The sequence below is a fragment of the Rattus rattus genome, chromosome 12, assembly GCF_011064425.1.
Source record: "Rattus rattus isolate New Zealand chromosome 12, Rrattus_CSIRO_v1, whole genome shotgun sequence".
Taxonomy (NCBI): domain Eukaryota; kingdom Metazoa; phylum Chordata; class Mammalia; order Rodentia; family Muridae; genus Rattus; species Rattus rattus.
In genome coordinates, this window is record NC_046165.1 from 3,617,172 (window position 1) to 3,629,446 (window position 12,275).

Below are 12,275 nucleotides of genomic sequence, written 5' to 3' on the forward strand. Positions count from 1 at the left end.
GGAAATAAAACCTACAGTTTGACACCAGAACACGATGCAAAGAATGCTCAACTAGAGATGAGAGAGCGGGGCCTGCACAGGGAAATCAATCTATCATGCCAGCAAACCTAAGAGTATCCAAATTCAGTTTACTGTTTAGAAAGCTCAGATTGGGCTGGGAGATGGCGTAGTGGGAGAAGTCAGTGGCTGCCAAGCTTGAAGTTTCATTCCCGGGGCCCATTTTTTGTTTGTTTGTTGTTTTTTGTTGTTCTTGTTTTTAAAGCAGGAAGAGACTACTTACATCTGCCCATCCCAGCATGCCCATAGCAAGATGGGAGGTGCAGGCAGCAGGATCACCCGGAAGCATGTGGGCCAGTTAGCCCAGAGTATGCAACACAACAGAAATAAGAGACCCCACTGCAGCAAGATGGAAGGGAAGAACCAACCTGTTATCCTCTGACCTGCACACACCCACATAGTCAGAGCCAACCCACACCTACGTACCACACATATATACAAGATCAAATTAAAAACCCAAACCCATCAGCTTTCCTCGTTTCTGTGTGGGCATACTATGTGAGGCTGGCTACCAACACTTGGTCTTTAAACGTATGACGCAGTACGCAGTCTTGTAAGGAGTATTTTCCCGCTCAAGGTTTACAGGTGAGTGAGTACCGTTAGCCTTGGACAGCTGGATATTTACCTAAGTGATTGATGCCAGGGCGCTGTCAATGTGTGCTACCACCGTGTTTTACAACAGCCATTTTCCTGGTCCCTAAATTTGTTTCCTAACGACCTTGATTAACATCAGCCAACCTGTGTTTCCCATGTCTTCATATATAAAAAGCATAAAACCTTTACCTAAACTTTCTGTCTGTCTGTCTGTCTGTCTGTCTGTCATCTAGAATTGTGTAAACTCCCTTCCTAATAAACTCAACTGTAGCCCCTTCTTCTCGTGGACTGTGTTCAGGCCATGGCTGCCTGCTTTATGTAGGCGTCGCTGTCCCTTGTGCCCTCCAAAGCCAGGCTCTCTGGGACACTGGACCCTCCCGTGCCATCTGTGAGCAAAGCCCAACACACTTACTCCATCCATCAGCCTCTTGACCCTACCACAGAATGCCGGGGACGAGCTACTCATGAAATAAAGGTTTACAGAGCCCACTCCTGGTTCACGCAGCCCCATTTCGAGTTGGGCAGGAAGGCAGGTGGTAATGGTGTGACTGCCTGTGGTGACAAGCACTCACACTGCAAACCAGGAACCCGAGAGGACTGGCACTGACCCATAATCTCCCTTGGTGCCCTCCTCCTGAAAGCTGGACGGATCCCCTCTAAGAGCTAATTTTGGGATCAATCCTTTCCTTTAATGAACTGAACCACAGTCTGTCTCCTTCACGCATAGAACTTGTCACACTGGTACAGAGGATAAAGAAGTGCAATTTGATTCACTCTGCGAAACGCAAACCATAGAATCCTACCTTCATCCTACCTTCGCTATTTTCCATTTACTGGGTAGGGGTGTCAGCTGTTCCCCAGAAGCAGTTACCCTAAGAAGTACCTGAGAAATAAAAATTTCAGGGTTTCAACCCTAAAGTCCAAACTAAACAGGGCTGACAGGAGCCTAGAATCTGCATTTTTCAAATCCTTCCATGGCCTTCAAGTGTGGCCAGGGATGGAATTTGCACCATGGATCTGGAGTGGACAGGCGCCCTCTGCTGGAGGGACCTAGAGTTGCAGCACTCCCCACTAAGGAGCTGCTCTGCTGGGCCTTATTGGAAACTCACTCCTGTTTTTGTTTTTTTTGTTTTTTGTTTTTTTTAATTGGATATTTTATTTATTTACATTTCAAATTTTATCCCCTTTCCTGTTTTCCCCTCCAGGACTCCCTATCTCATCCCCCCTTCCCCTGCTTCTATGAGGGTGCTCCCCCACCTAACCACCACACCCTCCCACCTCCCTGCCCTACACTGGGGCATTGAGCCTTCACAGGACCAAGAGCCTCTCCTCCCATTGATGCCTAACAAAGCCATCCTCTGCTACAGATGTGTCTGGAGCCATGGGTCTTTGGCGGTTTAGTCCCTGTGAGCCCTGGGAGATCTGGTCGGTTGATATTGTTCTTCTTATGGGGTTGCAAACCCCTTCAGTCCTTTCTCTAATTACTCCATTGGGGACCCAGTGCTCAGTCCAATGTTTAGCTGCAAGCATCTGCCTCTGTATTTGTCAGGCTGTGGCAGAGGCTTTCAGGAGACAGCTATCAGAAGCACTTGGTGTCGCAAATAGTGACTGTATATATGGTGGATCCCCAGGTGTGGCAGTCTCTGCTCCACACTTTGTTTCCATATTTCCTCCTGTAAGTATTTTATTCCCCCTTCTAAGAAGGACTGAACATCCACACTTTGGTTTTCCATTTTCTTGAGTTTCCTTGGTCTATGAATTGTATCTTGGGTATTCTGTGCTTTTGGGCTAATATCTACTTATCAGTGAGTGCATACCATGTGTGTTCTTTTGTGCCTGGTTTACCTCATTCAGGATGATATTTTCTATTCCATTCATTTGTCTAAGAATTTCATGAAGTCATTGTTTTTGATAGCTGAGTACTCCATTGTGTAGATGTACCACATTTTCTGTATCCATTCCTCTGTTGAAGGGTATCTGGGTTCTTTCCAACTTCTGGTTATTATAAATAAGGCTGCTATGAAAATAGTGGAGCTTGTGTCCTTGTTATATGTTGGAGAATCTTTTGGGTGTGAAACAAGCTGGAGTAGTCATTCTAATACCGAATAAAATCAACTTTCAACCAAATGTTATCAAAAAAGATAAGGAAGGACACTTTATACTTGCCAAAGGAAAAATCTACCAAAATGAACTCTCAATTATGAACATCTGTGCTCCAAATGCAAGGACACCCACATTCATAAAAGAAATCTTACTAAAGCTCAAGCATACATCGTACCTCATACAATAGTAAGGGGAGACTTCAACACCCCACTCACATCAATGGACAGATCATGGAAACAGAAATTAGACACACAGTGAAACTCACGGAAGTTATGAACCAAATGGATTTAACAGATATCTATAGAACAGTCCATCCTAAAACAAAAGGATATACCTTCTTCATGGTACCTTCTCCAAAATTGACCATATAGTTGGTCACAAAATAGGCCTCAAAAAATACAAGAAGCCTGAAATAATCCCATGCATCCTATCAGATCACCACAGACTAAGGCTGGTCTTCAACAACAACAAAAACAACACAAAGCCCACATACACATGGAAGCTGAACAATGCTCTACTCAATGATAACTTGGTTAAGGAAGAAATAAAGAAATTAAAGGTTTTTTAGAATTCAATGAAAATGAAGGCATAACATACTCAAACTTATGAGACAATGAAAGCAGTGCTAAGAGGAAAACTCTTAACTCTGAGTGCCTCTAAAAAGAAACTGGAGAGAGCATATACTAGCACCTTGACAACACACCTGAAAGCTCTAGAACAAAAAGAGGCAAATACACCCAAGAGGAGTAGACAGCAGGAAATAATCAAACTCAGGGCTGAAATCAACCAAGTAGAAACAAAAAGAACTATATACAAAGAATCAACAAAACTAGGAGTTGACAAAAATCAACAAGATAGATAAACCCTCTTTTTTAAAAAGAGGGCACAGAGACAGTATCCAAATTAACAAAATCAGAAATGAAAAGGGAGACATAATAACAGAAACTGAGGAAATTAAAAAAATCATCAGATCCTACTACAAAAGCCTATACTCACAAAACTGGAAAATCTGGATGAAATGGACAATTTTCTAGACAGATATCAGGTACCAAAGTTAAATCAGGATCAGATAAACCATCTAAACAGTCCCATAACCCCTAAAGAAATAGAAGCAGTTATTAAAAGTCTCCCAACCAAAAAGAGCCCAGGACCAGATGGGTTTAGTGCAAAATTCTATCAGACCTTCAAAGAAGACCCAATACCAATACTCTTCAAACTATTCCATAAAATAGAAACAGAAGGAGCGCTACCCAATTCGTTCTTTGAAGCCACAATTACGTTTATACCTAAACCACAGAAAGACCCTACAAAGAAAGAGAACTTCAGACCTTATGAATTATCGATGCAAAAATACTCAATAAATAAAATTCTCACAGAGTCAAGGAACACATCAAAATGATCATCCATCATGGTCAAGTAGGCTTCATCCCAGAAAATTCACTCCTATGGCTCAACTCTGTCCTTTTGTACAAATGGACAATAGCTCACTGTTCTCAGAGGACTAGCCTACAGTTACCAGAAAAGCCTGTCATGTGTTCCAGGCCGAGGTCCCTTTATTTTTCCAGTCGTTTCATTTTGAATGGTAAGCAACCTCATTGCTTCATTCCTCAGGTTGAATAATTTGGATTCAAACTGGCAGAGATCAAAGCTCCCTTTTGAAGTCTTTCACTTAAACTCAGCCCCTGCTGAAGTGGTGGGCCTGGGCCATCGATATCCCTGTGCCCCCATCCTCAGCAAGTCTGGGGCCTATTAGTAAAGCCTGCCAGCCCCTCCCCCAGGGGAAGGCCATTTTATATGCTAATGCACTGAGGGATGGGAGGGCTCATGCTGGCTCTGCACAGTGGTCAGGCGTGGGGCTCTGCTTTTCTATTAAAGTGATATTCGATGGCCTTAGTCAGAGCTTCCAGAGAGAAGAGCCTCAGAGCAGACTCCTTCAGGACCTCACTGTCATAGATGTCCCCCTCCTGGCCACTTCCGAGCAGGAAGCAAGGAGGGCACAGCACACACATCTGTTGCTGCAGGAGCTGAAGCAAGCCTGGGCTATTTCCCCCTGCATTTTCAGATGTGTATCTGGTAGACAATCAACTCCCTGATGTGTGTGACCGCTGTGAGCTTCAAGGGCCTCAAAAAGGCCCACAAATTTTTTTTCCATAAAAGGTTCTATTTTAGGTGAAGTTACATCAGATTTTCCACTGTACAGTAAACAGAATTTTCCCTTTTTTTAAAATACTGCCATGTTCATCCCCTCCTCAGGGCCCTCTCTGGCGTTTAGAGGAGAGGCTTAGGCGTTGTTTTGAACCACCCTTCCACTGATGGGTATTTAGATCATGCTCATGTTTTAATTCTGCGTTGGGTGTCTTCGCTCATGATGTACCATGATATTAAACTATATCCTTAGGGGGCTGCAGAGATGGGTCAGCAGTTAAGAGTTCTTGCAGGACAGCCATGGGACCGGGGTTCAGATCCCAGGTAATGTCAGGTTGGTTCTTCTAATAGGCCTCTAGCTTACGGCTCTAAGGGACCTGCCACTGTCTTCTGGTCTCCATCTGCCAGCAGGTGAGCACCCCTGTGCACACGCAGGCGCCTACACTCATGCAAGTATGCGCCTGAGTGCACACACGCACACACACACACACACACACACAAACAAATATCCTGGGGCTGTTACGATGGGTAAAGGTGCTTTCCACGCAAGCCTGGTGACCCAAGTTTGATCTCCAGAAAACCACATGAAAGGAGAAGACCAATCCACAGAGTTGTCTCGGAACCACATGTACACTGAAGCGTGTTTATCCACAGACATAATAAAACATGTTTATACCCTCGTCATATGGTACAGCTGTGTGCATGTGTGTTGCACAGACTTTGCATTTTCTTTTTTTTTTTTCCTTTTTCGGGGCTGGGGATCGAACCCAGGACCTTGTGCTTCCTAGGCAAGCGCTCTACCACTGAGCCAAATCCCCAACCCCGACTTTGCATTTTCAAAGTGTTCTTTAAAACTTTTTTTTTTTTTTTTTTTTTCGGAGCTGGGGACCGAACCCAGGGCCTTGCGCTCGCTAGGCAAGCGCTCTACCGCTGAGCTAAATCCCCAACCCCTAAAACTTTTGAATGCAATACGACATTTTATATGTGTGTATACACACACGCACACACACATGTGCACACGTGTGCACACACACACACGCACACACACGCATACAGCATGTATGTGGACTCACACTAACTGTGAAGCAAGCAACAGTGAAACATTACCTCACAAACACTTCCTGTCCCTCTACTGATCATCCCTCAGTCCCTCTGAAGCAATTATCTTTGGCTTTAAATTAACCATGTAATTAGCATAAGAAGACGAATTTTGAAGAGTCCCCAAAGTCAGAAAGAGAGACCCGAACTCGGAGTATTTCATTGGAAAATATTTTAAGGCTGCCGTGCCTCCGACTTTGGTATCTGTTGCCTGTATGGGACAGCATGAAATCGGACAGGGATGGTGGCGTGAGGGTGTCAGAACCCCGGGTCAGACTGGACTGTACTCACCACAGGGCGAGACGCTGCTCAATCTCCTTCAGGAAATTGGTGTGGAACTTGTGCAAAGGTTCGAAGTTCGGAAATATGAGACTTTTCAAAGCTTCAGGCATGGAGTCCTCTTTGCTGACTGTGCTCTGGAACCACTGGGAAAGAGAGGGACAAGTCAGAGGTGACAGTGCCCTGAAACCACTGGGGAGAGCCGGGACAAGGCAGAGGGACGCGTGCAGGGCAGCAGGAGGCCAAACATTTTCTCATGGGATTCTGAGCAGTTCAGAGCTGTCCAGGGCAGAGGCTGGCTTTCCTGCTCTTCCTTTCTACTCCACAGGGGAAAGTGCCTATCTCTAGCGGTTGCTCTCTTGAGTGGTTCCCCAGTGGCTTATTCAAGCCAGGGCCAATCTCTCCAGCGAGGAACTACTTAAACCCAGGCCTCATCAGGGCAGCTCAGTGGGGAGTAGTGAGTTCAGGGTGGTAGGCTACTGTTTGCTTCAACCTTTTAGGAGCTGTCCCCTGTCCCCTTCATAAAAACGCTGGGCATGAAGATGGCATAGCAGCTGCCGTTACCACGGATGTGCACGGGAACTGCGTCCCAGTGTTTGCAGGGCATCGAACATAAACCTCATCCCAACAGTGTGGGACTCCCTCTTCACTGGCTCTATTCCTTCTCAAAATTGTGAGGTCAAAGTCCCCTGGGAACCCCCCCACTACCATTGTGCGCTTTTAGATTGGACAGGCCTGATGACAGCAGTCAGTCACTTTTCCACCATGTCACAACTTACTATAAAGGTAACCTGAGGTCTCCCTCAAAAACAACATGCAAGCAGTTACATCCGATGACGGGCAAAGCAGAGAACGCCCTGGATCGGTGCCCTTTAATTTTCATTCGCTCTGCTTTAGGAACATCTTCCCTTGCACTTAGAAACCACAATCATAATTTTTTTTAAAGAGAACACTCCAAAATAAATACGCCACGGACGTTGTCTGCCGTAACCCAGGAACAGGATCTGTAATCCTTACGATTAAAGTCAGGGAGCCTGACATTTACACAGCCCCAGCCTGGAGGCGGCAGGTGAACATTAGAATAACTACACCGTAGAAGATTCTGCATGAGAGGAAAAGCTGCACACACCGAAGCGATGACCTCAAGATCCTTCAGGTACGTGCGTTCTGTGGTGGAGACTTCCTTAGCAATGTAGTACGCCTTGTCGGTTGGGAATCTCTGCAAATTCCACAAAAGAGCCAGACATAGCAATCGTGATTGAGTGGTAGTGTCTGAGACATGCCCTGGCCTCAAGACAGTCATTCCCTGATAGGTTCCTAATAGGTAAGGCCATGTTAGCTACTAAACTAACTAACTAACTAAGTTTATTTCCTGCCTTCATGCATGTCATGCATGTGCATGTGTGTGTGTGTGCATGTGTGTATGTGTGTGCATATGTGTGTGTGCATGTGTGTGTGCATGTGTGTGCGCGCATGTGTGTATGTGTGCATGTGTGTGCATATGTGTGTAGTGTGCATGTGTGTGCACGCATGTGTGTATGCATGTGTGTATGTGTGCATGTGTGTACGTGTGCATGTGTGTGCATGCATGTGTGTATGCATGTGTATTAGGAGGAGTAGCTAAAAGAATGGTTCTTGATACATAAGTGTTACCACCAGCTAGAGGGCTTAATTAAGGAAGATTATTCAATCTTCCAGGAAACAAGATGGATGATCATCCTCCTGAGACCTACTACTGCGGGCTGGCAGACTTGGCTTCTTGAGATCTTAGGAGAGGGTATTTACAGTGTAAGTGGCGGTGGATCAAAAGGAGATGGCGATACCAGTGTGTCTCAGTCCCCTGGAGCCTGTGTATGTGTGCATGTATGTGTATATGTGTGTGCGTGTGTGTATATGTGTGTGACGGTAGCAACCCAAAGCAGGCACCACTGGGGCCTTGCGTTTTCCTTAGGCAGTAAAATGAAGAGCCGTACGCCTACCCATTGCACTCGCTTCCCGAGAGAACTACCCGTTTCCACCTCCACATGCACATCAAGGAGCTATCAGGGGAACCTCTGCAAACGTCTGGGAGCCGTATTCACGGAACACCAAAACATGAGGAGAACAAGGCGTGTGCTGGCAGGTGGATCCACACTGCAGTCCAAATACACAGCGGACACAGCCATACGGAGAGAGGCGTGCTGACCCATGCCACCCCAGGATGAACCCCACGGAGGGGACACCAGGTGAATGAAGCCAGTAAGAAAGGGACAAGAACTGCAAGCAGTCTGGGTTGGTTGTCAAGGAGCGGGGAATCACTAGTCAACAGGAAAGGCTTCATTGGGGAATACACGGAGTTCCTGTGACAGTGGGCCAACGCTGCACTAAAGGCTGGTGTGGCTTACTGCGTGGCTATTTTACTACACTCCCTCTTCCCGAGTATCTGCACCTTTCGCCGGCCCTCTTCTTCATCGTCAGTCCTTGGGCACGCTTGGTCGTTCAGGAGCGGGCTGATCAGGGGAGAGGCCTGCTTGTTGTCAGGACTCAGGTTGGGAGACAGGGTCACGTTGGCTGGGGCGGCTCCTCCCTGCGAGTTGATGGACAGCTCTGAAAGGTGAGGGCTACCAGTCAGGGAGCCTGTTTGGGGATGAGAAGTTTTAAAAAGAAAGAAAAAAAAAAGTAATTCCTTCTGTGATCGGAGGGCTTTTTCCAACTTTTGTCAGTTTTTAGAACATGGCTGCCGTTGGTGAACAATGCCTTGGTTTCCTGAGGTCCCCAACCCCCACAGCAGCTGCCTTAAGAGTTTCGGTGCCCAGGGTCCGCCTCACTCAGGGCAGCCACAGTTACGTGATTAAAAATGAGACAGAGACCTTTGCACAGATAACAATCAAGGGAGCTTAAAAGCATCGCACAATCCTGCTTTCATCTGGTAGCTACAGCCTCTGCTTCTAAAAAACCCGCTCCAGGAAGACATGGCATCTAAGTCACAGTGAGACTGGGGTGGGGTGGGGGTGGGGTGGGGGTGGGGTAAGAGCTAAACTAGCAGGCGTCTAAGCGGCTGGTGGACTCAGGACAGACTACAACACCTTGTGACAATGGGTCGTAGCTAACAGAGGTCAAGCAGCTAATCCCCCACTCTACAGGACAGAAGCAAGCTCGGTGTACCTGGTGACGGTCAGTCCATGTCTGCTATTCTTTGGGACAGAAATACTAGCACTGCAGGCAATGGCGGTCATTTAAAAAATGCAAGCTGGAGGATCCCATTACCACAGTTCCCCTTTGTGAGTCAAAGGTGACAGGCCGTAAATTAGTCCTCAAGAAAGGATATCGCATCAAACAACAGGAAACTGCACGTTACCTATACACAGGGCGCTCTTTGCTGACGTGACTTTGCAAGAATCTGTCCTTCAGCCCCCTGAGTCTACACGAGGTGTTTCGTCGAAATACACTTCTACGTTGTGTTTAGACCTAATGTATTTATGGTTCTGATGCAGAGCAAACGTAGGTGAACTGTTCCGATTATAAGGAAAGGAAGCCAGTGCCTGCCCCCACTTTCAGTCCTGATCCTTGCCACCCAGCACTTTGTTAAGCATCTCCGAAGGACAGGTGAAATGGGTTTCTGGAAGCATCCTCATGTCCCTGACCCCTAAGTCCCCCCTTTTCAGTTGTTTGCATATAGTTTGGAGATACAAGATACAGCAGCATAGACTGAGGCAAATGTGAGGCAGACTGTGACTCTGATCCCAGCAGGTACAACCCTCAAGGATATCCCCACCAGTCTCCCCGCTCCCAGGCTGTCTTGTGAGCTGCACTAGCAGTGCGTGAGCAGTGAAGAACCACCTTGCCCAGAAGACAATAAGAAACAGCTCTTGTGCCTACTGACAGCTCATCAGTCCAGGGATCCTTGGAAAGCAAGATTAGAGCAGCGGAGAGAAGGCTCAGAAGAAGGCTGCATTAAAAAAAAAAAAAAAAGAAAAGAAAAGAAAACCTCACGTTTAAATAAACCTTATTGAAGTCCTGGTGTTAGACAGAGGCCCCATCACCCCACACACCACCAGATCCCATAAATCCCGGAGAAAAAGGCCAGAAATCGCTTCACAAATGTCAATTTTATTGACACCAGTGCACAACTGGATACAATGATTAGGAGAGAATGAAAGCTGTTAAATAGAAATAGTGACACACCAGAATTGCATTGTTTCAAGATACTACACTATTCTCTTTTAAAAAGAAAAAAAAAATCACAGAAAAAAAAAACGTTACCGCTACAAATAGAAGTTAGAAAAGAGAAAACTCTGGCAGTTTGTGTCAAGATCAAAACATTCCATGCATTTGTGAGTGGCCGAGCCGAGAGTCCTTTTGATTTATCCACCAGTCAGTCATCTAGCTAAATGTGGGGCTTACCGTCCGCTCTCACGAGATCGGGTGGGCCGGTTATAAGTGACAGCATGCTGGGCCTTGGGGCTGCAGTGACGTGGTACAGAAAAAGCATTCACCTCTCTGAGAGAGTTGGAGCCAAGGATGAAAAGTTGTTAGAAAGCTAGCTTCAAGTGGGGCGGGCTGTGGAGGAGATGGTTACCGGCAGGCTGTGAACAGCTTCCAGCAGCAGAGGACAAGCCGCCTGCCGCACGAGGAGAGAGTAAGGTGCACACATTCAGAGACAATCACACCACCCTCCACAGGTAAAAGCTAAGGTCCTGCCTGAGCGGCCCCCCACCCCCGACCCCGGCGAGGCTTGACGTTAGTTCACTGGGCAGGCTGGAAGCTTAAGCGACAGGTCTCTGAGAGGGGATGCCCTGACACCTTTTAAAGAACAGAGTTGGTTAGGTTTGGAAGAATTCCTACTGGACAGACTACCTCAGAGAGATGGTGGAAGGCTGCCCTGGTCGCTCGCCCCAGGGATAGAAAAGGCAGGCAACAGCTCAGGTTTGCCCGAAGGGTTCTACACGTGGTCTAACCATGTCTGATTGCCTCACGGGGGCAGGGGGTGGGTTGGGGTGGGTTAACCAAGTTGGGGTGGTTAATTTCCTTTTCCGAAGAGGTTCTTGGGTCTGCTCACGAAAGGAAGAGGGCTGGGTGTGTAAAACTGTCACACTAAGACACGGTTAAACACCAACACTTTGATCTAGGAATCCATCAGCAAAGCTAAGGAAGGAGACGCCCAAGTTTCTGAAGCTGGGCCTATGGAGACAAGGCCCCGTCCTCGAGGCTTGGGAACCTCACATGGGATACAGAACCCAAATGAAGACGTCACCGTTTGCCACTCGGCAATCAATGAGACATGCTGGTAAGAGCAGTAAGTAGGATCTGGCAGCTCGGGTCTCCAGACGGGCAGGCGTGAAGGGTGTGTCTACAGCAAGCCAGGGTTCAAGGTTATATAGAGTTAGTACGGACGGCTACACAGAATTGGGATTAGGTGCGGAACGATTGACGCTTGGGTTTCTGCTCTTTAGACCACCTTTTCCTGATGACAAATGAAAATGAGAAATTTCTTTGTCGGGGAGCTACAGGTAAATAATTCTGTAGGACCCTACAAGGAAGCACCTGGACAGTAAGGCAAGAGGCAGGAAGAGATATAATTAGGGGAGAGATCGGCTGCTCACTAAACCTCTGGAAATTTCAAGTGGCTTTATAAAAATCATTCCCTACTTCTAAAAGTCGCCATGCACCTCCTAGGCACTCAGGTTAGTAGCTCCCCAGTCCTTTGCCTCTCTCCCACGTGATTTCTTCCTCCCCCACTAATCTGTGTGAAGCCGTCTGGGTTCACGTCAGCCGGGTGGGCCATCACTGCTCTTCTGGCAGTTGCCTTTTCAAATCTCCTTAAGTGGACACTTTGTCGTTCCAGAAATAATCACGGGACTTCGGAGTGGCCCTGCCATTTTTGAGGATTTCAGTCTATCACCCGCCCCAGAGCCTGCCTCTGCAGCGCTGTCACTTTCTTTTAGGATGTATTCATAATTCTCTCCTGGCCCACGGGAGGCTGAGCTCGGACACTCAGGGCAGACTCCTTATCAGAGGAG

The 12,275-nt window shown here is 47.0% G+C and overlaps 1 protein-coding gene across 2 annotated transcripts in view; it reads right to left on the reverse strand.

The window, feature by feature from the left end:
- Farp1 (FERM, ARH/RhoGEF and pleckstrin domain protein 1) overlaps positions 1–12,275 on the reverse strand; it is a 73,248-nt gene that overhangs the window by 18,965 nt on the left and 42,008 nt on the right. The window contains exons 12-14 of one of the 2 annotated variants that reach the window (XM_032917338.1): positions 8,705–8,892; positions 7,406–7,495; positions 6,289–6,422 (exon numbers count right to left, since the gene is read on the reverse strand). In XM_032917338.1, the coding sequence (XP_032773229.1) occupies positions 6,289–6,422; positions 7,406–7,495; positions 8,705–8,892 (412 nt within the window). The remainder of the gene's footprint in view (positions 1–6,288; positions 6,423–7,405; positions 7,496–8,704; positions 8,893–12,275) is intronic. The other variant, XM_032917337.1, reaches the window with a different exon arrangement.